Here is a 25,705-nt window from a genome sequence, read left to right on the forward strand (position 1 = left end):
TCCACTGGTGAACCCTACGTGCAGTTCTCCCTCTCTTTTCACGGTAAGTTAGCCGAAATGGGTAAAACCCATTTCTCTTCCGTGCGCCCTGCACGGCCACCCACTACCACCAAGCGCCTCCATGAGCTCCTCCTTCCTTCCCTCTTCCTCCTCCCCTTGACCCGAGGCCTATAGCCTCCCCCACACGCACGGGCTCTCTCCCTCCCTCACGCACGGGTTCTCTCCTTTCCACCACCACCCACCGCGGCCAGCCACCGTCTCGAGATTCCTTTGGCCACCATTGGCCTACCCCAACCACCGGTAGCCTCGATCTACCCCTCACGCATTCTCACTCTCTCTCACTCTTTCACAGCTCCTTTCCACCTATTGGCTTAGATCTGCCGCCATAGGCCGTCGTGCCGCCTCCACCTCGCCAGCATAGCTTCACCAGCAACCCCTTAAGCCCCTTCATGGCTAGTCGTGACCAGCCAAGCCCCTCTCCATTTCTCATGCTTTGAGACACACGGGTTTCCACTTGGAAACCCATCGCTTCGCCACCCCAGCCGCCATGAGACCACCTTCAGCCTCCCTTGGCCTCCTCTAGCCTAGCCCTAAGCCCAAACCGCAACCATACATGGTGACAACTACTGTATGTGGGTTAGCCGTCATGTATGACCCTTTCGACGTCATTGATCATGACAGTCAGTGAGCAACGCACGGGTTAGCCCATCGATGGTATAACCCTCTATCCCTCGTTATTTATGTTATTAGTTGATTGGTTAGGTTGTGGACTATGTTGTTGATATTTGTGGAGTTCGCTGTGTAGTATGGAGATGTGATGTGCTATGTATATGAAGTGTCGGCGTTTCTGTGTAGTGAAATGTTGGGCATAGTTGGGAATTGTGTTGTGTAGTGTTGTGAACTATGCTGTAATGGTGGCGTGGTGACATGTGGATTGGGAAGAGAGTGTGTACTCTCGTGGCGTAGTGTGGGATAAGGAGAGTATATGTAAAATATAACCTCCTGGCGTAGTGTGGAATGAGAAGAGTACACGTTGAGTGTACTCTATGTGGCGTAGCGTATATGAAGGGAGTACATGTGGAGTATACTCCATGTGATGGAGTGAGGCACTATATGACTCGTATGCCGTAATGGTGATGGGTTGTAGCGTGTGTGAATGGAGTAAGCGTGGAGTCCATGAGGTGAAACGACACACCGTGTGGCGTGTCACAGAGATAAGGATGATTGGGTGATTGATGGGCGTAGAGCGTGATGAGTAGCGTCGAAAACCGTGGACCAGTGTCTCAAAGTGGCTGTGATGTGGCCTGTAGTCTAAGGTGATAGGTGTCGCCGTGATTGACTTATGGTTGAGAGTATGTGTGAAGTGGCAGAACAAGTGTAAGAGTGCGCAGTGGAAGCATGACTGGGGAATGTCACTAAGTGACATGGTTACTGGCAGTCATGCTTATGATGGGTGAGAAGTTAGTGTAAGAATGACGTAGCAGGAACGTGACGAGATGTCACAATGTGATAGGAGTACGTGAGGGACTGTACTCGTGATGAGTTAGGAGTTGGCGTAGAAATGACGTAGCGAGATGTCAGATGACGTGACAAGGTCACTGTGTAGCTTGAGAGTAGTCTCTAGCTATACAACGTGACATAAGGTATAGTTGTGAACGGAGTCTTGTCGTGTTAAGTGTTGGGATGAACTGTCAAAAGGGACGGGTAGCATGAAAAGTCATGTTAGCCGGGTTAAGAGAAGGTTGGTATCGAAGTATGGTGCTTGTTTATACAAGCAGGTGATCAACGTGTTATATGTTGGTCTTAGGTGATAAAGGGGTAAGGTACATGTGTAATCTGGTAAGACACATGTGCTGGATGGATTCACCATATGTAATTGGTAATCTGTCCTAATCATGGTTGCATGGTGCTTAAGCCTCAGGGTTGGCTTAGAGTCGTGTGGCATGTATGGATGAGAATAAGGATTTAGTATGGGTTAAGGTGCACGAAGGCAGTGACAGGTGTATTGTCTAGGATTGGGATGCATGATTACGTCGGTCGGAATCATACATCCGAATGTGGTTAACAGAAAGAGTAAGACGAAGGTCCTAGTGTCTAAATCCTAATATGAATCATGGGTTCACTTTAGTGGGTGAGCACTCAAAGTAGAACGTCGAGTTTGGAAGAGATAGTGACCGTAAGGAGAACCCCGAAAGTTTTAGCATAGTAAAGGGCAAGTAAGAGTACGAGATAGAAGGAGAGTGTTCCAAGTGAAGTATAACTTTATTTCTAGTTTAAGTTGCTTATGCATTAGATAGAGAATGACGTCAAGGTTATGTGTATGCATGTATGTTGCCATCTAACACGCACATGAACGGACTGCATGATATGAAAGTAGCATAGAGTCTAGGTAAGTATTATGTTTATACTCTTATAGAGTTTTCTAAAATATACAAAAATGAAAACGATACGTTTTTCTTTTATGATGCCTTACGAAACAATATTTTTACGAAAGCATGCTAAGTGTTCAAAGGTATAAGTATGTACGACCCTTCCTTGGTAGCCCTTTTTTATGCACTCAAAAGTATTAATTGTACGCACATGAATGAATGACTATACGCTGTATCTATTGTATGTATTTTTTAAGAAAAGAAATGTTGAGGTTTTTATGTATGTTGTTTTAAAATGTCTCTATGAACTGATGCTTTTATGGATGCCATGAATTGATGCTTATTGATGCCATGAAAGACGATGTTTCAGCCCATGCTTTTAAATGATGTTTTCCCATGAAAGAACTGCTAAATGAAAATGACTAAACTAAAAAGAAATGACTGAATGAAATGAACGTTTACTGTATGAAAATACGTGACGGCTACATGAATGAATGGAAATGGTACCAATGAATGGGCAGATTGCAATGCCGGGTAAGTAGTACTGGTAGTGCACCCAGTGCTGCCCCCTGACTGAAAAGGGATTCCTAACCCATGGCCACGAGCGGAGTTCGGGTCTAAAAGAAGACTGCTAACCCCAACACAAGGAGCGTAACAGTGTGTACTGGCCAATGAAAGTGATAAGAATGAATGTATGAAGGCATCACACTCTTGAAGAAGTGAAGACACTGACGGGAGACACGTTTTACGAAAAGAAATCCCTTTTTAAAGAAAAATCCCGTCCATTTTAAAAAAAAAATTCCGTCCAATGATGTTTTCAAAGAATGCATGTATGCATGTACGTATAGTATATGTAGAATGATGAATGCATGAATGAAAACCTATGTTAGTATATTTTAATTGTATGAAGTAATGCTTACGAGTCATCAACTCATTTTAGTTTTTATGTATGCCCCTCCCCCCACAGGAACCCAATGAGCAGTATGCGTCAGGACGGACACGGCCCAAGGGAAAAAGCATGGAAGTCTAGGCATGAAGTTTTAATTGTATGAGAGGCCTTTTTATTTAAAGATTTATATTTTCCACTATAAATCTCTTTTATTCTCAAAACACATTTTATTTTATAACGTAGAGTCTCGCACCCTGGGTATGTAAGTAAAAAGTTTTAAATCGGACGGTAATTCCCGTCGTCATTTCTAAAATCATTTTATAAAAAATCCCACCACAAGGACGGGCGCTACAGATCCCGAGCTAATTCTGAAAGAAAATGTCAAGATGCGGTTGCAGCCTTGGCTTTCACTAAACAGAAGCGCGAGAAAGTGACTAAGGAGTTGGCTCAGAAGAAAGAGGCGTTCTGGAAGGAGCGCTGTGATAAGGACACGAAGATAGCCGAGCTGCAAGTGGACTTGTCACATGCGCAGGCCAGATATAATAAGTACAAAAAGGAGAGTGAAGCGGTAGACGCTCGCCAAGACCAAACGCTGGCGAATGTGGTCAAGTTGGTTGCGCAAATGAAAGAGCTATAGTGGGCGCAGGAAAGGTTGGAGTCCAAGCTGGTTTCTGCAAACAATAAGATTGTTCATATGCACCCTCAACTGTCCACCGCCAAGGCCATTCGAGACCAGGATTTTGGATACGGGTACGGGGCGGGACTGAATCGTTTGCAAGCGCATTTGTTGGCCAATCCTTGGCTTGTTTTGAGGAGTTTTTGAAGGAGTTCGAACCAGATGCTGCTGCAGTCCAGTATGCAGATGCCTTGGGTCGCAATGCGATGCCTAACGCCTTCCCACGTCCCCTGTTGCCAGAGTGAATTTTTCATTTGTTTGTGATGAGTGTTGGGCCCCTGTTTTGGGCTTTTTGTAGTTACTGCCCTCCTCTAGGTCATTCGTATTCTTTGGATCTTGTATCTGGACAATTTATTTTTTTGGCCCTCGAATTGGCCTTTTGTTTTTGCGTGTAACTTTTGGGTGGTAACTTTTAGATTGGTTCTAAACAATTGTCCTGCTTTGTTACTCCATGTAGTTTTGCTTTTGCTCCTTGGGTGCTTGGTTTCTGTGAGTTTCCTAGATTGGATTTTAGCCTCAATCCTCCACGTCTTTTTACCTTGCTCTACTATCTAGTTTGAATGACGACTTGTGGGGTCTTCTGACCTCTACGCTCATTTTGGTTACACTGCGAGTATATAACTCTACCATTGGTGGCTAATTGTTGAGAGGGTGTGGGGTTTTCTGACTTGTGTGCCCGTTTTGGTTGCACCACGAGTGTATAACTTGATATTTGGTGGCTAATTGTTGAAAGGGTCATGGGGTCTTCTGACCTCCACGTCCGTTTTGAATTGTAATGGGCCAAATGCTTACCCGTTTTTATTGCCTTGAGTTCCATCAAAATGTACATTTCGAAAAGAAAAAATTGTCTTTAAAATAAATGCATAGGAAAATAAACTTTTTATGGGTAAAACCTTTTTAGGTGTTCGGCATTCCATGGGTGTTGTAGCTCATTTCCTTTGCTGTCTTTGAGCCGGTATGACCCTGGACGGTTGCTGGCAGCTACTACGTAGAACCATTCCCACCGTGGGCCGAGCTTCCCTTCATCTTGGGTTGTGACCTTTGTTTCTCTCAGGACCAGGTCACCAACCTTGAACGATCTAGGTTTGACCCACTTGTTGAAGTATTGTTTGGCTTTGCTCTTACTGAGGATATTTTAGACTTTCGCTTCCTCTCTTACTTCTTCGAGTAGGTCTAGTTGCTCTTTGAGAGCCTGGTCATTCTCCGCTTGGTCGAAGTGGTTGGTCCGGTATGTGGGCAAGCCAACCTCCATGGGGGCAACTGCTTTACTTCCAAATGCCAAAGTGAAAGGTGTCTCCCCTGTTGGGATTTCACCGAAGTTTTATAGGCTCAGAAGACTCCTGGGAGCTCTTCTACTCACTTGCCTTTTTGGTTGCCCAGTTTCTTTTGCAAAATCCCGAGTAGAGACTTATTTATTGATTCTGCTTATCCATTTGCTTGAGGGTGCCTGGGCGATAAATATCTCACCTTTATCTCAAGTTCCTTGCACCACGCCCTATAATGCTCTGAATCGAGCTGCTTTTCGTTGTCGGAGATTATAGTGTTGGGGATCCCAAATCTGCACACGACACTTTTCCATAAGAACCTGGTGACGGCTTTAACTGTTATGGTGGCTAGAGCTTCTACTTTCGCCCATTTCGTAAAGTAATCTACTGCCACTATCATGTGTTTCACCCTGCCCTTTCTTGGTGGGAACAGTTCTACAAAGTCGACCCCCCATTGGGTGAAGGGCCATGGGGTGGTGATGGAGGATATTTTTTTGGTGGGCAGTGCGGGACTGGGGTGTACGCTTGACATTGCGTACATCTTTAGGTAAACTGTTTGGCATCTTTGAGGGCGTTAGGCCAATAGTACCTTGTCCTTAGGGCTTTTCTTGCCAAGGCTTTTCCCCCTGAATGGTTACTATAGACGCCTTCGTGTATTTCTGAGAGGATGTACTGCGCTTCTTCGGGTGAGATACACCTTAGTAAGGGGTTGTGAAACCCTTCTTGTACAAAATGTAGCTGATTTTGACAAACCACGCTGCCTTTCTCTTGACTTTCCTTGTCGCCTCCTTGCCTTCGGGGAGCTTCCCTATTTCTAGGTAGTTTGCTATTTCATTGGCCCACTCTGGTGTTCCGAGGCCCACATGTGTTACTGGGATCCCAATGGCTAGTACCTCAATCAACTCTTCTGTACCTCCCATGGCAGTTCTGTGTCATCCTTTGCTGATGCCGCTCTCGCCAACCTGTTTGCCACTGAATTTGTCTGCCTTTGGAACTTGAACTGTGGAAAAGTACTCGAACTGGTCGCGAAGCGCGAGTACCTGCTCGAGATACTTCTTTTGCTTCTCCCCTTTGGTGGCGTAGGCCCGTGTTACCTGGTTCACCACTATCCGAGAATCAACTTTTACTATGACTTGCCTGGCGCCAAGCGCCTTGGCGGCGGATAGTCTTGCTATTAAGGTTTCATACTCTGCCTCATTATTGGTGGTCTTGAATGTGAGCGTTGCCATATAGTGATGCTCTCGACCCGCTTCTGTGATGATATGAATCCTAATGCCTCCCCCTAATAGGCAGGTGGAGCCGTCGACAAAGACTGTCCAGGCTTGGCCGGGGGATGGCGACGTGACCTCTGCTGGGAAACCTTGACGACGAAATCTGCGAGGGCTTGGCCCTTGATTGCAATTCTTGGTGCATAGTCGATTTCAATCTCACTAAGCTCTATTGACCACTCAACTAGTCTTCTTGAGGAGTTCGGCTTTTGTAGTACTCTCCCGAGAGGATGTTTTATTAATACCTTGATTGGGTGGGCTTAGAAGTACGATTGCAGCCTTCTGGTGGCTACCACTAGTGCAAACGCTAGCATCTCCATCCGTGGGTACTTGACCACGGTGACCCTTAGTGCATGACTGGTGTAATAGACTGGCGCCCGATTCCTTCATCTTCGTTCACTAGGAATGTGGACACAACATTGGGGGATATCACCAAGTAAACATACATGATGTCCCCTGCTTAGGTTGCCTCAACAGGGGTGGATCGGTCAGGTATTGCTTTAGTTCTTGGAAGGCGGCCACTTTGCCTCAACAGGGGCGGATTGGTCAGGTACTGCTTTAGTGCTTTAGTCCTTAGAATCGGAAGAAAGTGAAGCATTTATCTGTGTACCTCGACATTAACCTGTTTAAGGCGGCCACTTTTCCTGCTAGTCGTTGGGCGTCGTTGATAGTTCAGGGCGGCACTATGTTAAAGATCGCTTCTATCTTCTTAGTGTTGACTTCAATTCCCCTCTCTGAGACTATGAACCCCAAGAACTTACTCGAGTTCACCCCGAACGCGCACTTAGCTAGGTTCAAATCTTGTATTCGTGTAACACTGCGAAGGATTCCCTAAGGTCCGTTCGGTGTTGGGTGGCTTCCTTGCTCTTCGCCTGTAGGTCGTCTACGTATACCTCCATGGTCTTTCCGATTTGGTGCTTGAAAATTCAATTGACCAACCTTTGGTATGTTGCCCCAACGTTCTTCAACCCGAAGGGCATCACTCGGTAACAGTAAAGTCCTCTATAAGTTATGAACACTGTTTTCTCCTCATCTGCTTTATTCATCCTGATCTGATTATGCCTTGAGTAGACGTCCATAAAGTTTAAAAATTTGTGCCCCATGGTGGCATCTACAATGGTGTCAATTCGAGGGAGTGGGAAGCTGTCCTTGGGACAAACTTTGTTGAGGATGGTGAAGTCCATGCACATCCTCCATTTAGCATTGACTTTTTTAACGAGCACTACATTGGAGAGCCATTCGGGGTAGTGCGCTTCCCTGATGAAACCCGCCACTAAAAGCCTGTCGATCTCCTTCGCTATGGCCGTGCAATTCTCTGTGCTGGACGACCTCCTTTTCTGCTGTACTTTCTTGGCCTCTAGGCTGACGCATAGGCTGTGCTCTATGACTGTATTGTCAACTCCTGTCATGTCTTCATGGCTCCAGCGAACACATCTCTGTGTTCGATTAGCAGCTGCTTTAGAGCCTCTCGATATTCCGGTGGGAGCTTCGTGTTGACCTTTGTGGTGGCGTTTGGGCAGTCTGGGTGCAACTTTACGATCTCCAAATGCTCATTGGCCTCGGCCTGTAGTAGATTGCCCTTATCTTTGGCTTCTATGTCTTGTTTCTCTTCTACCCAAGGTAGTGGTGGTGGTTGCTCCCCTAAACTATCCACCAAACAGACTTCCGGTGCCCCCGCCTTCAACTCCTGGACATAACACTCTCAGGCCAGTATCTGCTCACCTCGAACTTTGCTGACTCCTGTTTCTGTTGAGAACTTCATTTTAAGGTAGTAAGTAGAGGTCACCACCTTTAAGTTGTTGAGGGTTGGGCGCCCTAATATGACGTTATAGGAGGATGAAGCTTTGACCACCAGGAAGTCCGTCATGCTGGTGACCGATTGGGCGCCTTGCCTCGCTGTAACCGGAAGCATGATAGCGCCAATGGGTTGAACGGCTTCTCTCGAGAACCCTTTGAGCGGAGAAGGTGATGGTCGCAGTCTGTCAGGGTTAATACCCATTCTAGTGAACACGTCCCAAAACAGGATGTTGGCTGAACTCCCGTTGTCAACTAAGACTCACCTGGTCGTGTAGTTGGCTATCAGTAGCGTGACTACCAAGGCGTCATCATGGGGGTACATAATCCCTTCACAATCCTCATCCCCAAATGAGATGGTCGGGTTTGCCCCCGTCCTGTGGTATTTGCATGGCTTGTTTGCCATATATACTTTGTGATACCTTGCCCTACGGGCGTGAGCTTTTCTACTAGATGTCGTGGCTCCGCCCCCAGCATAGCCGCCCGCTATCGTGCGGATCTCTCCAAGGGGGCTTGCTCTTGGTCTCTCCTTGGCCGAGGAGAGTTATTCCTCCCTTGCCTTTCTCGCTTTTGGTGCTTAGGGCTTCTACTTCGCCTTTGCTCTCGTTGGAGATTCTCCTCCCTCCATGGCTTGATGTAATCAGCCAACATCCTTTCAAGCTCCCCACTTCCAGACATCTCTTCGACTCACTTCTTTAGAGTGATGCAATCTTCGGTCCAGTGGGAGTTGGTTCGGTGATATGTGCAGTGGCGCTGACCCTTGCATGGTGAGTGTTCTTCCTTCCTTGTTGCCCTGCTGTTCTCCTGAACATTGTGGTTGTTGTGGATCAAGTGGCGCCCCTGGTCCTGGTGACTAGTGTATCGGTTGCGTTTATCATCCTGGTGGCCTCGACCGTTTGTTCCTTTGTCTTTGTCTTTAGAATTATTCTGGTTCTTGTTCTCCCGTTTTGCTTTCTTCTTCTGTTTCTCCAAGAGAGCCTGTAATGTGTCCTCTGCATTCACGAAGTTATCTGCTCGATCCATGAACTCCCTGCAGGTAGATGGAGTTCTCCTGGCCAATTCAGCCATCAACGGGCTTCGGGGCCAGATTCCTCCCAGGAGGGTGGCCAAGGTAATCTTTTCATCTTGGTCGTTCATGGTAAGCATTTCTTTGTTGAAGAGTGTTAGGTAAGCCTTCAGGTTCTCTCCCTCCTTTTGTTTTATGGTCAGTAGATAGGTAGCTAGCTTATGACGCCTTCTACTTGCCTTGAATTGCGTGAGAAACTGTTTTACTAGCTCCTCAAAACTGCCAATGGATCTGGGGCATAGGGCTCCAAACCAGCCTCATGCTATCCCCTTCAATGTTAGGGGGAAGGCATGACAAGCCACCTCTCCGGGGAAACCGTGAAGGGTCATATGTGCTTTGAAATTTTCGAGGTGATCAACAGAATCCTTAGATCCATCATATAAGTTGATTTGAGGCACTTTAAATTTAGATGGTAGTGGTACCGTCATGACCTCCTCGCTATAAGGGAGATCTGTACGAGTAAGGAGCTACCCCACGGAAGAGGAACCGCCCATCCTTTTTGCCATCTCCTTGTACTTGTCAACCAAACTGTGCAATTTGTCGTGCATTCTTTTCTTCTCTATCTCTTTGATATTTACCCCTTCCGCATTGTGTGCATCTCCTTCAACCTACCCGTTTTGGGCTAGGTGGTTATCCTTCTGTCGTTTCAATTCCTTGTTCTCCTTTTGCAGTTGCTCGACAACTGCCATCATCTGTTTCAACCTTTCTTCTGTTTCTGCTAACTTTGTCTCTACTTCCGTCATGCTTGTTTCTGGATCCCGGTGCACGTGTGATCGCGTAACGGTTGGCATGTAAAAATCACGTTAATGTCTGTAAAAAGATCCCACAGATAGCGTCACTGTAAATGATGTGTTTCACACCACCAACCGTACGGATGACCAGTGACAATAAAGAGGCGGCACTATTTACTCTGGAGAGTCTCCGATGCTCAAGACAGTAACACAATATGAGAATAAATATATGTGAAAATGAAGTGAAGTGTTTTTTACCTCTCATAGATTATTTATAGGAGGACATGAACGTGGCGTGATGGCAACTGACTCTAATTACCATTTCCGTGTGCGTATTCTTCATGATCACTTACTAACTAAGGAAGATATCTCTTGTTTCGTACGAGTTATCTTCTCGAAGGTGATCGCATCCAACTGTGGATCATACCTCCTATTCTTTGGGAGTTATCTGACACGTGGTCATGGCTATGGGCTATTCGGTCGTGGCCCTCTCAACCCTAAGCTAAAGCTTTGGGCCTGTTTCTTAGTCATGGGCTTGGTTACCAGGGGCCCAAATATCCTTGCACTACGTTTTCACCATGATCCGTATCGCTGCTCTCGTCTCAATGACCTTTGATGAGGAAGGATAGTTGGAGGAATAGTACTGCTCACAGATATTTATTCATATTAATGTGTATTATTATATGCTTATTTATAAATATATTAATTATGTAATTTGAAGATTTTTTAAGTACGTAATTTATTAAAATTATTATTACTTATTTATAAATAAAACTCAATCATTATAAACACTATGCAATGACTGGTATCCACAACTATCAAATCTCCAAAAATTTAAAACTATTTCATTTTACTTCTATCTCCAAATACACAAAATTTTAAAAATCATCTTATCTCATTTTAACTCAACAATTTCACTACTATTTACAAATTATCTCAACTTATCTCATTTTAACTCATTATCCAAACGGGAGTAAGATATTGGATAGCAAAATGGTAAATATGAGTAATGTCAAATACAGTTATGAGTTATACAAGCGTCATATAATCATTTTGAAAAATAGTGGGATCTACTATTAAAAATCTAATTTTTTACGTGAGTCTCATATTTACTCAAAAAGGAGTGCACATCGTTTGTGCATTCTATGATTGCAAATATCATTTCTTAAAACGTAGAGATCACATTTGTTTTCGATTTTCTTTAAATTTTCAATAGAAATTCTAAAAAATTTAATAATTATAATAATAGGCTTATTACCCTCCTAATGCATTTTTACTATTCTTTAGTGTATTTAAAATTTTTATTTTATTATTATTTTCTTTTAAGTATATTTTTAACACCCTTAATTATTAAGAAAAAATTAAAAAAATATACAATTTTACTAACAATTATTTTCTTAAAAGTAAAAATAAAATAAAAAAAATAAAAGACTTAATAAATTAATAGTAGGAAGTAGGCCTATCAGTATCTTTTTCAAGTTTTTAGCTAAACAATTGAAAACTTACCGGAGGACCTACGCTACCATCGTTCGAAAATAAACATAAAAATGAAAAGGTGGTGGAACTACAGTCAAGCTCACGCAAGCGGGGTGTATATGCCCTTTCAATGGTGGCGTCTCGATGACAAGCTTAAAAAGGGTGAGTAGTTCCCTTGAAAAGAGAGGCATATTCAGAGCTGCTTCTTGTCAAATGTAATAGTGGCATCTCCACTTGCTTTAGATATAGGAACACCCGTTTTTCTTCTCTCTTTAATTACCTATACTTTCCTCTTTTGCTTTCTGGGCGCTTCCAATTTTTGGTATATTTGTTATTTCTTGGCGGCTAGCTTCTCCCTCTTTCACATCATGAAAGTTTCTTCAGGTGAGTGATCTTTCTCTATTTTTCCCTTAGTTGCCAATTTTTCATTTTTGCTCTTAATATATGAACTATTTTGTTCCAATGTTAGACTAATACTGAAAACCGAAAGAAAGATGTGAGAATGCTAGAAAAACTCCTGGGTTTGATTACTCATCTTTAAAACTTTTTTTTTTTTGTTTTTTTGGGTTTCGGCTGTGCATGAGTTTGGGTTAATGTGAAGTTGGTTAGATATAGTTGTTCAGTGGAATCGTCCAGTCCTTTTGTTGTTTATTTGGCTAAATTATCTATTTAATATTTTCTTTGTTCTTTTGTATAGTACTGTTGCAAGACAGAGCGTGAATCGTGATCATATTTCTTTTGAGTTGTTTACCTGGGGTTGTATAATTTCTTTCATATGGGTGTATTTTTTTGTTATTGACTGAACTGATTTGAGTTTTAATTGTGGGAGTGCATGCACACACAAACACATATAATGATTCATTCTCTCCAGAAGCTTCTGAATTCGAATTATTATTATTATTTTTTTAAATTGTAACTGTAATTTTTGAATCTTTCTTCTTTTGCATCATGTGATCACTAAGTTGAGAAAACATAAAATATGATTGCCATATTTCCCAAGATATATTTACTTCACAGATTATTTCCTCCTATCGTTTAAGGCAAAAAGAGTTAGGCCTTGAAAAGATTGATCAATAAGAAATTAATTGTTTTCCAAGTATTTTGCTTTTTTCCCCCTTTCTTCTTTTTTCTTTACAACATGCAATAGGATTGTTGGGTTGAAAATTTAGGAGTAACTGAGAAATCATGTACAACAGTGAGATCACTTAATAGTTATGTATCAGTGGACAATTGATGAGTATAGAGGTAAGTTTCTGAATTATGAATCAGTGGAAGATTCATAGATTTGAGTGGTTGGAATTGTGGTGGTTTAATATTCCAGACTAACAGCTGTGGCCATGACCTTCATAAATGGCATAATCATCAATAAGTAAATCATAATAAATTATAACTAGTCACCTATGGATTGCGTGGGAATTATTAAAATTACTTAATGAAAATAATATGCATAATTATTTAGTTAATTTGGCTAGACATCATCATTATCTACAGGGGAATGGGAGGGAGAGAGGGAGAAAAAAGAGAGCAAACAATTACCCATTAAATCTTCAAATAAAATTATTGCAAAAAGAAACCCAAAATGAAGAACAAGGAAATTGCAACAAAAAGAATACAACATAAATACCATTATAAGTTTAAAGACTTCAAAGTGTATCAAGACTCTCACGCATCTAAAGGTTTCCCTTTCTCAGAGTCCCAAGAAAATAAATAGTAATACCTATATGCATATGAAACATAATTAAAGACCTACCACTAAAGTAATTAATGTGAATCCCAGAGAAGGAGCAATGGATCAGTTACCTGGACTTATAATCGTAGGATGGCTTCCTACCACCAATGGCACATACCCGTTGGCACCTTGGTGTTCTCTGCACCAATCCCCTACTGAATTGGTAAGCAACTGGGATTTGCATTATTTTTTTTATTGGTGCACAAGATTTTATTGATCATAAGAGTAGGCAAGAGCCCAAGTATATGGGACATATACATGAGCAATGTCTAAGTGTGCTAATTTAGCGATATAAGGAATTCATGAAACGTCATGCCATGAAAATCAATTACAATCAACCAATGGAGTAAAGTACTGAAAAATAAGTTTCTAAGCTCATCCATTGACTGCTCTTGATCTTTCAAAACTTCTTTCATTCCTCTCCCTCCAAATGCACCACCATAAACATATTGGAACCATTTTCCATATTGAAGCAATTTGAGAATTGCCTCGAATGCCTCTCCAAGAAGCTATGAGGTCGATTACCCTTTTCGGCATCACCTAAGTAGCTGCCGCTTGCTCTGAACAACATCACCTGAAGGACCCCAAGAAAATTGTTGATTATGTCTCCATATTAGATTTGACGTTAGATCAACATCTTGTTTTCTATATCAGATTTTGTAGGTTATAAAGTTATATAGCATCATGGGGAGAACCCGCGCGGGCGGGGGGTGGGTTCGCAAATGAAAATGAATAAAAAATGTAGAAGAAAAGCTCAGATGTTGACAGAGATGAGATTCGCAAGAGGGAAGAAGATAAAGAGAAAGGGCTTTTGAAAATTAAAAGAATATAAAACCAAGGGTGTTTTTTGAGTAATAGTGAAAAATAATGCTTGCCAAGAATGGGTAAACGATAAACTTTACTAGAGAAATGGCCAAGGTGGCTTAATAAGAAGAACAAAGGAAATGCTTTAGAAATTATGTATGCAATAAATAGAAAATATGGAAAAACTCGACAAAATAGACAAAAGTAGCAGGTATGACGACTCTCTCCATGGAGAACTTTACAAGTTGGTAAGTTAGGTTAGCCATACAACATATTCATAGCAAGATTGAGGGATGTAGAGTATCATGATTGTGATTTTTGTCAAAATATGAACTTAGCTATAAGATATTCATATCAAGCGTGTGGTCAATAAGTTTCTTTTAACCTTTGCTCGATGTAGAGAAGGGGTGGAAAGTTGTAGTGCTGGTCAATAGCTCTCAAACAAATTCACTTACTGATAACATGGTCAAAACTGATGCAATAGATTTAAAATCGTGCACCCTTCTTTTTGGAACACTTGTAAAAATAAATTCCCTTAAAACCAACAACCATGTACCCTTTTTGAAACAAGAATATCCTATGTTTCTACGCCATTTTGTTTTCTTCCAGATTCATGCTTCTCATCCATTGAGTTAGGATTTATTACTGGATGTGATGTAATGGATGTTTTAGAGAATTTATTTATATATCTAGATATTTTTTATGCAATTAATGTGAATGGAACATCATAATTCACAAGTTTGATAGGTCTTTTTGTAATGTTTCTTCACAAATTACGTAGCACTTCAGTGCCACATTGGGAATATGAATAAGCCACATAGTGTGGTTAGGTTATGGAGGTAGTCATGGGTGTTAAAGCCCACATTGGCTACTTAGTGAAAATGGGCTCTGTAAATGCTTATAGGGAAGCTTGAAATTGACAAGTCCTTTTAGATGATAGTGCCTATGTGGGTTGGCGCTTTCCCTAAGTTGTTACACATAGCTGACCTTGCTAGGTGGCTTTGATACCATATGTTGAAGTAAGCATGATTGGTAGAGCATGCATAAGGTAAGATAGAAAATTACAGTTTCCAAATTGTAAAAATTCGTCTGCATCAAAACATTCTTCATTGTAATGCCAGACAATGGTACTGATATTGTCGGAAGCTTGAATAATCTGTCAGCGTTTTGATTCTTGCTCGAATTTGTGTGATGACTGAAAACATTATATGGTTATATAATGTGGTTAATTTCATGTTATGTAACTGACAGAACAACTAAGATGTAAGACATGCAGACATGATCTGGGTATATGTTGATTGTTGAGCTTGAATTGATTCCTCATTTTGTCTCATTTAAAGGAACATCTCACCCCTGGCTTTGTCTGAAGTCTTTATCCATCAAACTAGGAAGCATGCTTTGCCGTTTTCGTTCACCAAACAAGTAGAAGAGATTGGATGCGAAGCTCGAAAGGAAAATGGTTGAGGCCAAAAAAGGCTCCTCAGGACATCATAATTTCAAGTCAATTGACAGCATAATTATGAAGTTCCCTCAGCTAAGAGATGGTTTGAAAAATATAAGAGTAAGACTGGGTTGATTCCCATTTCCAAAGCTCTTCCCCCTTTCAAGTTGTTATCATTAATGTCTATTGTAAAGTAACTCTCTTTCTTTCTCTCTCATAGATGAAGACTCTAGTGGAACAATTGACAGAGATGAACTAAATAAATGCTTACAGAAACTGCAACTCCATCTGATGGAGGGGGAGGTTGAGGATCTTTTCCGTTCATGCGACATTGATGGCAGTGAAGGGATACAATTCAACGAGTTTATCGTTCTTCTTTGTCTTATCTATCTCCTGAAGGGGCCTTCTTCCTCCCATACTGTATTCACAATACGCTTCTATTGATCCTTTTGGTTTTCTTAGAACAAAGCATGTGGTTGGGAATTTTGTGCTGAACAATATATGTAAGTGCTTTGGATTTTTTTTTTTTTCAGACGTCAAGGTTGGGCTCACCACAGCTTGAAGCAACGTTTGATACCATAATTGAAGTATTCTTGTTTCTCAATAAGAATGGAGATGGAAAGCTGAATAAGAGTGACATGGTCAAGGCATTTAAAGATCCCTCTCCTCGGGAGAAATCTCCTTCACACATAACCCGGACACGATTCAGTATAAATTGCTTCACTGGCTATACTTTGGCTTTTGTTTTATTTGTTTTTCTATTCTTCGCCTCAATATTGTATTCTTACTTTTTATGTTTTTTTCTGTTTGAATTAATGCAGAAGAAATGGACTGGGACAGCAATGGGAAGGTCAGTTTCAGGGAGTTCCTCTTTGCTTTCATCAATTGGGTTGGGATTGACACGGATGAAGAAGTGCCTCATACAGGAACTTAAACAAAAAGAGGACAGGTTGAAATTAACAGGATGTAAAGACTGATGAGGTCAGATTACATTTGCGTATATTTCTAAAGCCTCTCAAATATGTAAAGACTTAAATATTGTCTCTAGTCTTCATCATTTAAGATTTCTTTTTAGGTGTTTGAACTTTATGCCGTTTTATAAATTACAATGATATATATTGATGTTTATTTTGTTAGATTTCTGTAAATCTATTGTTCTTTGAAATGGATATTGCAGACGTTTAGATATAACTAGAGCACGCTACATTATCACAAAAGGTACATAAGAAGACATGCTTCTTTTTGGTTGTAAACAAAATCTGCCTAAACAGTGTACAAAAAGCTTAAAAATGAAACTGTGGGCAAAATAATTATAGAAACAAAAGCCACATAGAAACTTCCTCAGCTATCAGAATCCAGTTAACACTATCTATTTTCACTCCTTAATGTTACTTCGTTGACTATCATTGTATTCCTAGAGCTTGGATCCTGTTGATTAATGACACAGAGCTTGCATTTCTTTCTTTCCATTCTTCCCTGCTCTCTCTTTGCCCTGCACTCACAAAGCAGTCGTCATTCCCATTAAGTATACTTGTTATTTGCCTCATGCTAGGTCTTAATTGTGGGTTGGAGCTTGTGCAGGCAATTCCTAGTTTTACCAATCTCATAAGTTCTTTGTGATTGTACTCTTCATTCAACCTTATATCAGCCAGTTCTTCAAATGGTCTTCTCCGTGCCTCAAATTCAAGGACCCACTTCACCAATAGAACCTCCGGCCGCCTAAAGTCCACCGCCATCTGTCCACTAACCACCTCAAGCACCACAATGCCAAAGCTGTAGACGTCTGCCATGGGAGTTGCTTGACCCGATTCTATATACTCTGGTGACATATAACCGAATATCCCACAAACTGATCTGCTTGAGTCAGCAGTTACATGATTCCCATGTTCATTTCGTGTCAAGAATTCGGCTAGGGCAAAACAACCAAGTCTTGGGTTCATGTCTGGATCAATAATAACGGCGGATGAGGTAATGTTTCTGTGGATAACTTGTTCATCCCATTCCTCATGAAGATAAAGAATGGCAGAAGCAAGCGATCTGATTATGTTGTATCTGTGACGCCACTGCAGGATAGAGTGGTCAAATCTATGAACATGATGGAAAAGCAGATGACTTAGAAGGCGATTTGCTGAGTAATCGTAGACAACTAGCATCTCCCCTTGCTCAGTGCACCACCCACGGAGTTGTACCAAGTTCCGGTGGCGAAGCCTTCCTAAATTCTGGAGTTCATTTGAGAATCTTGCTCGCAGTGCAGGACATGTCTTCATACCAAGCCGCTTCACCAGGACATGGTGATGGTTGTCCAGGAAGCCATGGTAGGCAGTTCCAAAGTCCAGCTCTGCTACCCTTTGGGATTCAGAGAAATTATTAGTAGCGGAAACGATTTCCTTGAATGATATTTCTCGAGGAGTCTCTACCAAGGGAAATTTTTTTGATCGCTGATATATGCTGTCCAAAGAATTTGTATTTCTGTTTTCACATTCAGCAGTTGCATATATGGTTTCTCCGGTGGCTGTCACATAGTGCGATGACGCAGATGTGGCAGTTGTGCTAGTACTAGGTGTCATGGACCTGGTGGTGGTAGAATTGCTTGTGCTAGTGTTTGTAGGGGAGGATAAAGAGATGTATAGAGGGTGGGACCGGAATGATGGGAGAGCTGGCAGCTTACCTGAAATGTTGCCTGAAAGTGTTTCCACAACCCACCTCATGTTTGGCCGTGATTCTGGGTTGTGGAGTGTGCAGAGGAGTGCAAGATGAGTCAAGAGCTCCATATCTGAAAGTTTGTAAGACCCATCTGGCAGCCGAGAATCCCCTGCTTGCAGAAGCTTTCCTTCCTCAGACAGCCTTCGGATCCAGTCAAGTAGAACTATCTGATCATCTGTATGTGTGAGATCTACTGCACGTCGACCTGACACCACCTCCAAAACAACAATCCCAAAGCTGAAAACGTCGGATTTTGCTGTTGCAACACTTCGTTTTTGGAAGCTCTCGGGAGGTAGATATCCAATCGTGCCACCAATTCTTGTTGTCTCTGCCAGCCGAAACTGGTCATGATTTTGGGTTGAGGGTCTGCTGGATTGGTACTCGAGTTCATGTTCTAACCACCTTGCCAGGCCAAAATCACCAAGCCGGGCATTGTAATGGGAGTCGAGCATCACATTACTTGTCTTCACATCCCGGTGAATAATTTGAGTTTCCAACTGTTCGTGAAGATAGAAAAGTGCAGCTGCCAGGCCTCTGACTATGTTCCTCCGCCTCTCCCAACTGAGAGGTGCTGACCCCATATTTTCCGGTCTTCTAAAAAGTATGCGGTCGAGGCTCCTGTTGGGCATATAGTCGTAAACCAATAGCAACTGGTCCTCATGAATGCACCATCCTCGCAACCGGACAAGGTTCCTGTGGCGGAGGTGAGCCACAGCCACCAACTCAGCCACGAAAGTCTTCTCAAACCGCTCCCCTCTCTCTGCCAAGCATTTAACAGCAACCACAGTTCCATCACTGGGTAGAACTGCTCTATACACCTTGCCAAAACCTCCACTGCCTAGTACTTCATCCTCACTAAACCCCTTAGACCCTATATAAAGCTCAGCAAAGCTAAAGATCCTTGGATTATCTGCCCCGACCTTGTCCGAAAGTTGTATCCCATCTGTGTCGTGAAACACTGCAGATTGTTGTTTCCTCCGCCTGCCATGGTGACAAAAGTTGATCCACTTTGAGTCATAAACCCTGCACAGCAAATCACGGATCAAAGCAAGAACGTGGTTGCCGCAGCCACGATAGGCATCTTTCTCGACTTCCTTTGCGGGTTTACGGACTTGTTCATCATCAACCGGATTGATTTCTTTGAACCCTGCCGGTAAAATGAGGCATAGGTGTTTGAGCTGCATGGTACTGGTGCTAGATGATGGCTCGAATAGCTTTAGCAGTACATGAATGGAGGTTTTGAGGAAGCTTTTCAAAATCGTATACGAGTATTGTATGATGCTTTAAATGCCTTTTATCAACCGGCCAAGTTGGGACCTACCCTCTATATATGATGTCATAAGCAATGGTTAGGTTGCATGGTTGAATTCTAAGCTATCAATCCGCCAAGTTGGAACCTACTCCCCATGATGTCATCATTATTAATCTTCTTCCTGCGGCCCTGCCTCTGGAAGATGCATAAAATTCCAGTATTTACACAAGGAATGCTCATCATTCATACGCGGCAAACCCTGGAGGTGCGAGCTGGAAAACACAAGTTCCTTGGACCGTGATATCTAGAAGACTAGAACTGTCCAAATTTTCAGTCTAGAAAATTAGAGCTATATCTTCTAAGAATCTAAAGTCAAAGTTCTACGCTTTTTGATTATGTCATATAGATGTTAAAAAAAAAAAAAAAATCATCAAAAACCATTAAATGTCTCACTATTTATGATATAGGGATTTTTTTTTTTTTTTTTTTTTTACGATAAATTTAGGAGAGGAGGTTTCGAATTCTAAGCTTGTGTTTGGACGTTGAAATGAGTTAAATTAAATTGAATTAAGTTGAGTTAAGATGATAAAATATTATTAGAATATTATTTTTTAATATTATTATTATTTTAAGATTTAAAAAAAATGAATTATTTATTATAATTTATGTTAAAATTTAAAAAATTATAATAATGAGTTAAAAATGAATTGAGTAACTAAACGAAATGTAATCATCGTTTCGAAGACTGAGAGCCATGCGAATCCGGCTACAGTACTTTGGCTATGATATAGCATTTGAAGTACGTCATTCGTCTTAAAGGGTTTGTCGGAGGACTGCTCAAACTACATAGATTGGTTTCCAGATGTGATAAAAATGAAGTGTCATTTACTGGGCCATGCGTAAGTTTTGAGGGTCAGATTCTCAAAGGGATGTGAACTTCTAGGTTGGCTTCAGGTTTTCCCAACTCATCTGGGCTTTATTGCTCCCTGTGATTCTTTTGTCGGTTCGAGCTGGTCTGTACAGAATTGTGTAAACTTCGGGTCTGATTGATAATGTGAGTGGATGACATGATGACATCCAAGTCATTAACATCTATGTGACGTTAAACGTCACCACCGTTTTCACAGGATAAGGATCCTCTTTAAGTAAAATAGATAAGATATACAAACAATCTTATTTATTTTATCTTATTATTATAATTTTTAAAATTTTTACAAAAATATAATAAATAATTTAATCTTTTTTAAATTTTAAAATAATAATAATAATAATATTAAAAAATAATATTTTATTCAACTCATTTAAAATCATTCCATCTTACTATCCAAATAAATTCTAATATAAAATGAGATATTATGATCATTTATTAAAAAGTATTTATATTTTGATTTTTTTACGAATATAATAAGTCTCATAATAAATGATGTGTTACATACTAGATCACTTGAATATAAACGATCTAATTTTTTTATTGGTGGACATAATGTGATACGATCAAAATACCACATATTTTACGCTAAATCTATCAATTTCATTTGATCTTTTTCTGTTTTGCAAAAAAGTTCGGAGAAATTTAAAAAAGAAAAAAAAAAGAGATGGGAATTGTAACGTCCTAACAGAAGGTTTAAATTATATGACTTATATTTCAAAATAACTAATCAATAATGTAATTAAAATCTCATTAAAATCTTATAAAAAATAAAATTTTTTTATTTCTAAATAATATAAAATTATATATATCATCTATTGTTATTTATATCATATGAGACCTCACATGAATAAAGCTCCAAGTTCCTTGTTAAGTGAAGAATTTCTCCAAAAAAAGGTCTGAGAAGATAACATCGCAACCACAATTGAGAAGAGATGGGGCCCCAAGTGTAAATCAGGGCGCAGTTGGACGCTGATTATGGGACCACTTCATTTAATAGGGCTTGTGCATGGCGGCAAGAAATATGAATGCGTTTGGAGGGGATTGGGTTCGGTTTGGGGGGAAAACTTTTGATAATGTTCATGTGGTTCTTGTTAGTTTGGGTTGGTTGAATGGGTCGCCTACTTTACTTTCCATTAATTTTTTTATGCATGATTTTGTCTTTGGAGCATTGACATCCGATTGTGTAATTTTGTAGACAAAACCTAGTTAAAAGATTTTAAAATGTTTTGGATGTAAGATTTTTTTGCTTTTTTTAATGTTTGGATTGAGAAAGTTTTTTTAATTTAGAGGTGTTTTTCTTCGGAGTTTGAAAATGTGGTGTCCATAAAAAATAAGCATGCATGGAAAGAATGTGAAATTATATTTGTAGTCGTGGTCGAGTGCATAAGTGCTGTGTAATTTATTTGAAAATATTGAGTAAATACGAGATCTACATAAAAAAAATATTAATTTTTTAATAATAAATTTTACTCTTTTTCAAAAGGATTGTGTGGCCCTTGCGTATTCTACAACTATATGTAATATTACTCCAAAAGAATTTTTGTGAGATTTTGTTGAGTCATGTAAAAAATTGTTTTATTTTTTTGCTTGTTACGAAAATCGAAGTAGGATATTTGCAATTTAGATGAGATGTTTTGTTGAAAGTTTAATAAAATATTGTTATAATATAATTTTTTCATATAATTTTTGTTTTGAGATTTGAAAAAAATTAAATTGTTTATTATATTTTATATAAAAATTTGAAAAAATTATAATAATTATATGAGATGAGATGAGAAAAGATATTTTAATTTTGTATAATCGAACCAATCTTGAATGTTTCAAAATTTAGTGTAGAGATATTTGAATTGAGAGTTCAAAAACTTTTCAAAAACATTAATGTATGTATCACCAAACATGACTTATTATGAGAGTGGTGCACGACCGCTATTGATCATTTGGTCCCTTTTTGGGCAATGGTCCTGAGAACAACAACAATGTCCACATCTCATGAAAATTAATGCATTTGAAAGATTGTTATCTCAACCTGTGCATGATTTGTGAAGTGTGAAGTCTCGTGCGTTGATATTCATGCAAAGGTTGGGATTCTTTGTGGTTAATTTTGTGTTGTCTCTTTGAAGGGGTTGGGGGACCTTTCTTTGGGATATTGACTGCTAAATTTTTTTGACCAGTGAGATGAGATAGTTTTAAACGAGTTGAATAAATTATTATTAAAATATTATTTTTTAATATTATTATTATTTTAAATTTTGAAAGAGTTAAATTATTTATTATATTTTGTATAAGAATTTGAAAAATTTATAATGATGAGATGAAATGTGATTAAATGAATTGATAGTATTTTTATATCCAAACAGAGGCTAAAACTTGCTGGAGTTTAAAAGAATTTTGAAGTTTCTTGATCGAATTACTCTTTTTTCTTCTTTTTTGGTTCATAAATTTAGCCAAACATTCAAGAAATTAAATTTGAACCTCCAATTTTGAGGGGCCAAAGAACAAAAATCTCCACTACTTTATTTTATTTTAAAAGCAATTTAAGGTTTCGTTTGGATAATAAAGTGTTTCATTTCATTTCATCTCAACTCATTTTATCATTATAATTTTTTTAAAATTTTACATAAAATATAATAAATAATTTAATTTTTTTAAATAATAATAATATTAAAAAATAATATTTTAATAATATCTTATTCAATTTTTAATTTTTATTTAAAATTATCTCATCTCATTTCACCTTAACGAGATGATGGATATCTAGAATTCAAATTTGCCCTTCTGACTGCAATTGATGTGGTATACATGATATTATTCAAAAAGAAGTAGGCCCCATTTTGAATTAAGCAAGCTTGCAGGGTTGCAGCCAGCTTGGATTCTGCAAAGATGATCAAGAATTCTTCAAAGTTTGGGTAAAAATTCGAATGTTTCAAATGAAAAAACAAAGACAATTACGTCAAGTGGTTTTTACAATATTTATTATTCTTTGTGACTTATTTTATATATCTATCTTTCCTTTCATTGAAGATCTTCAACTTCAAATAAAAACTTGAATGGGTCTTTTTATCAACAGAATACTATCGAAAGTGTCGAGTTTATTGCTCCATCTAATCCACCAATGTAACTGCATTTCTGTCCAAATATCTATTTTATATCTCAAACCATCCCTAAAGTACTATAACCTTTATTTGCAAAAAAGTCATCTGGTTGGTTTATAAGGAGGTTGATATATCTATCCAGAGACTATTGTATGATCATGAACTGGTTTTTTCAGGTAAACAACACGTGGAAATGACAAAAGGGACTCAACAAATCACCCTTTAAATTTGGTCGTAACTCACAAATTAGATCTACCAATAACATTGAAAATGAAATGAGCAAAGTTAGTTTGACAAAGATGAAAATAATGTCATTTTCTCCCACTCTTTGTGGTTTGACACCAACCCAATCCCCCCCCCCCAATAATTGCGCTTTTACCAAACCTAAAAGCTAAAGGCTAAAGCCAGCCGGAAAGCCCAAAGACTTTTGTGGAAAATTTGTAAATAGGGAAAAAAGGGTTTTCTAATTCCTAATGTTTCCATCAAAGGAAAAAGGTGGTTGGTTCCGTGAGTTATGCATTTTTCACTTTTCAGGGTATTTGGTAAATCAAAAAGAACTTCTTGCTACTCATGGGATTGTGGGGTAGTGAATAGTGACTGATAAGAAAAATTTTTCAACCAAAAAATCAGGCCAACCATAAATAGTATTAGAATTTGCAACAATTGTTCTCACCTCTTGTATTTTTCTTCATTTTTCATGATTGGCATGGGAATTGGTCCTTTTCTCCTCTCATTTCTTCTAGAACAAAAAAATTAGGAACGTCAAAGAGAAAAGTTGTTTCCATTTCAATTCGATTTGCGATATTTTAAATGAATTTTTATTAATTTATAAAATTATTTAAAATTATCATCTCAATAGAATTAAAATTAAAAAAATTTAGAACGAAGAAGAGTAACATAATTTTCTTATACAAATGATATATAGATAGATTTTTAGGATTGTTTGGATACAAAAATCATCTTATCTCATCATTATAACTTTTTTAAATTCTTATACAAAATATAATAAATAATTTAATTTTTTTAAATTCTAAAATAATAATAATATTTTATTTAATTCATTTAAAATTATCCCATCTCATTGTCTAAACCATCCTTAGAGCCAACGACTAGACAAAATATTTGAAGAGATGGATGTCCGATATTTATATTCCAACAAGTTGAAAGGGTAGTAGGGCTCTGATTTCGTAAGAAGACAAGTTATCTCCTAGGCTTTTGGGTCAAGCCCAATAAGTGAGGAATAAAATAATAGCACTCTAAATTATATATATATATATATATATATATATATATATATATATCTTTTTGTTATTGTTTGTTTACGTAATTAGGAGGGAAGTGGGTTCAAATCTGCTAATAAAACCAAAACCATAAGCAAAGGTTGTGATGACATGATCAGCTGGAAATTAATATGAAAGCAATAGGGGAAAATTATATTGGTATTAAATATTAATGTAATATTAAAACTTTAGAAGATAAGATATCAACGTTGAAAAGCATGGATGCAAACAAAACCTTCTATTTTTTTCAAAACTCAAATAGTAAAATACTTAATACTTCACCATCCTTGTTTTGGAAGCAAAGCTCAATTTTAGCCAACTTTTTCCCACCCAAGGCTTGCTAGTTGCTAATTAGAAAGAGTTCTTTCTACTCATCATTTCTATTTTCTACACTATACACTCGTTGAGAAAAAAAATAAAAAAATAAAAATTAAATACAAGTGTGTAATATAGAGATGATGAATAGAATTTTTTTAATTAAAATGCTTCCTTTAAAGAGCGTGTAATCACGCTTTCCTTACAAAAGGCATGCCAAAAAAATGAGAAATTTGAGACTCTCACTTTATATATCTATATTTTATTTCTTGTTTGTTGACACTTTCCTAGCAGAAAGCGGTTGAAAAAGTGGTTGTAGTTTCAAATTTTTGTTTTAACAATTACTAAAGACAGTTTGCTGCTGGTCTAGTTTTGTGACATAAAAGAGATCATATTTCTTCATCCATTCACACTCAATCTAAGGAAGAAAGTATTTTGTTTAGACTGAGAGATAGAGAAGGGAATTAATTAGTAGAGGCTCTATCTCCATTCACTGGGATTTTTAGACATATTAACCAACCTGCATGTAGCGTTATTTTCACGCTCAGATTAGTTTTATTGCAGGTGTCTACTATCTCCATGACAAACAACACAAGCCGGTGTAAATATCACTTACCTGTAATC

At 39.0% G+C, this 25,705-nt stretch overlaps 3 protein-coding genes across 6 annotated transcripts; 1 reads left to right on the forward strand and 2 right to left on the reverse strand.

The window, feature by feature from the left end:
• Positions 1-8,948: 8,948 nt before the first annotated feature.
• Positions 8,949-10,070, reverse strand: LOC121239726. The gene is made up of 2 exons (XM_041137064.1): positions 9,940-10,070; positions 8,949-9,546 (listed from the first exon to the last, which is right to left on the reverse strand). The coding sequence occupies exons 1-2, from the start codon at positions 10,068-10,070 to the stop codon at positions 8,949-8,951; spliced, it is 729 nt and encodes a 242-aa protein (XP_040992998.1).
• Positions 10,071-11,561: 1,491 nt separating this feature from the next.
• LOC121265823 (probable calcium-binding protein CML22) lies at positions 11,562-16,644 on the forward strand. 4 transcript variants are annotated; one of them, XM_041169500.1, is made up of 4 exons: positions 11,562-11,696; positions 15,408-15,928; positions 16,042-16,216; positions 16,330-16,644. In XM_041169500.1, the coding sequence occupies exons 2-4, from the start codon at positions 15,800-15,802 to the stop codon at positions 16,440-16,442; spliced, it is 417 nt and encodes a 138-aa protein (XP_041025434.1). In that variant the 5' UTR covers positions 11,562-11,696; positions 15,408-15,799; the 3' UTR covers positions 16,443-16,644. The 4 variants fall into 4 exon arrangements, with proteins under 4 accessions (XP_041025434.1, XP_041025437.1, XP_041025426.1 ...); XM_041169503.1 differs by lacking the exon at positions 11,562-11,696 and adding an exon at positions 11,703-12,055; XM_041169492.1 differs by lacking the exon at positions 11,562-11,696 and adding an exon at positions 13,377-13,426.
• A 44-nt stretch (positions 16,645-16,688) lies between these two features.
• Positions 16,689-19,497, reverse strand: LOC121265817 (receptor like protein kinase S.2). Its single transcript, XM_041169482.1, has one exon. The coding sequence runs from the start codon at positions 19,393-19,395 to the stop codon at positions 16,912-16,914; it is 2,484 nt and encodes an 827-aa protein (XP_041025416.1). The 5' UTR covers positions 19,396-19,497; the 3' UTR covers positions 16,689-16,911.
• Between the last annotated feature and the right edge of the window lie 6,208 nt (positions 19,498-25,705).

The sequence above is a fragment of the Juglans microcarpa x Juglans regia genome, chromosome 1D (genome assembly GCF_004785595.1).
Source record: "Juglans microcarpa x Juglans regia isolate MS1-56 chromosome 1D, Jm3101_v1.0, whole genome shotgun sequence".
NCBI lineage: Eukaryota > Viridiplantae > Streptophyta > Magnoliopsida > Fagales > Juglandaceae > Juglans > Juglans microcarpa x Juglans regia.

Excerpts from the sequence above, each read along its gene's own strand:
- LOC121239726 (XM_041137064.1), bottom strand. The coding sequence starts at position 10,070 with ATGACGGAAGTAGAGACAAAGTTAGCAGAAACAGAAGAAAGGTTGAAA. Across the intron at positions 9,547-9,939 it reads AACCACCTAGCCCAAAACGG|TTTTGAGGAGCTAGTAAAAC; the intron begins GTAGGTTGAAGG and ends ATCCATTGGCAG.
- LOC121265823 (XM_041169500.1), top strand. The coding sequence starts at position 15,800 with ATGGAGGGGGAGGTTGAGGATCTTTTCCGTTCATGCGACATTGATGGC. Across the intron at positions 15,929-16,041 it reads GGCCTTCTTCCTCCCATACT|ACGTCAAGGTTGGGCTCACC; the intron begins GTATTCACAATA and ends TTTTTTTTTCAG. Across the intron at positions 16,217-16,329 it reads CATAACCCGGACACGATTCA|AAGAAATGGACTGGGACAGC; the intron begins GTATAAATTGCT and ends GAATTAATGCAG.
- LOC121265817 (XM_041169482.1), bottom strand. The coding sequence starts at position 19,395 with ATGCAGCTCAAACACCTATGCCTCATTTTACCGGCAGGGTTCAAAGAA.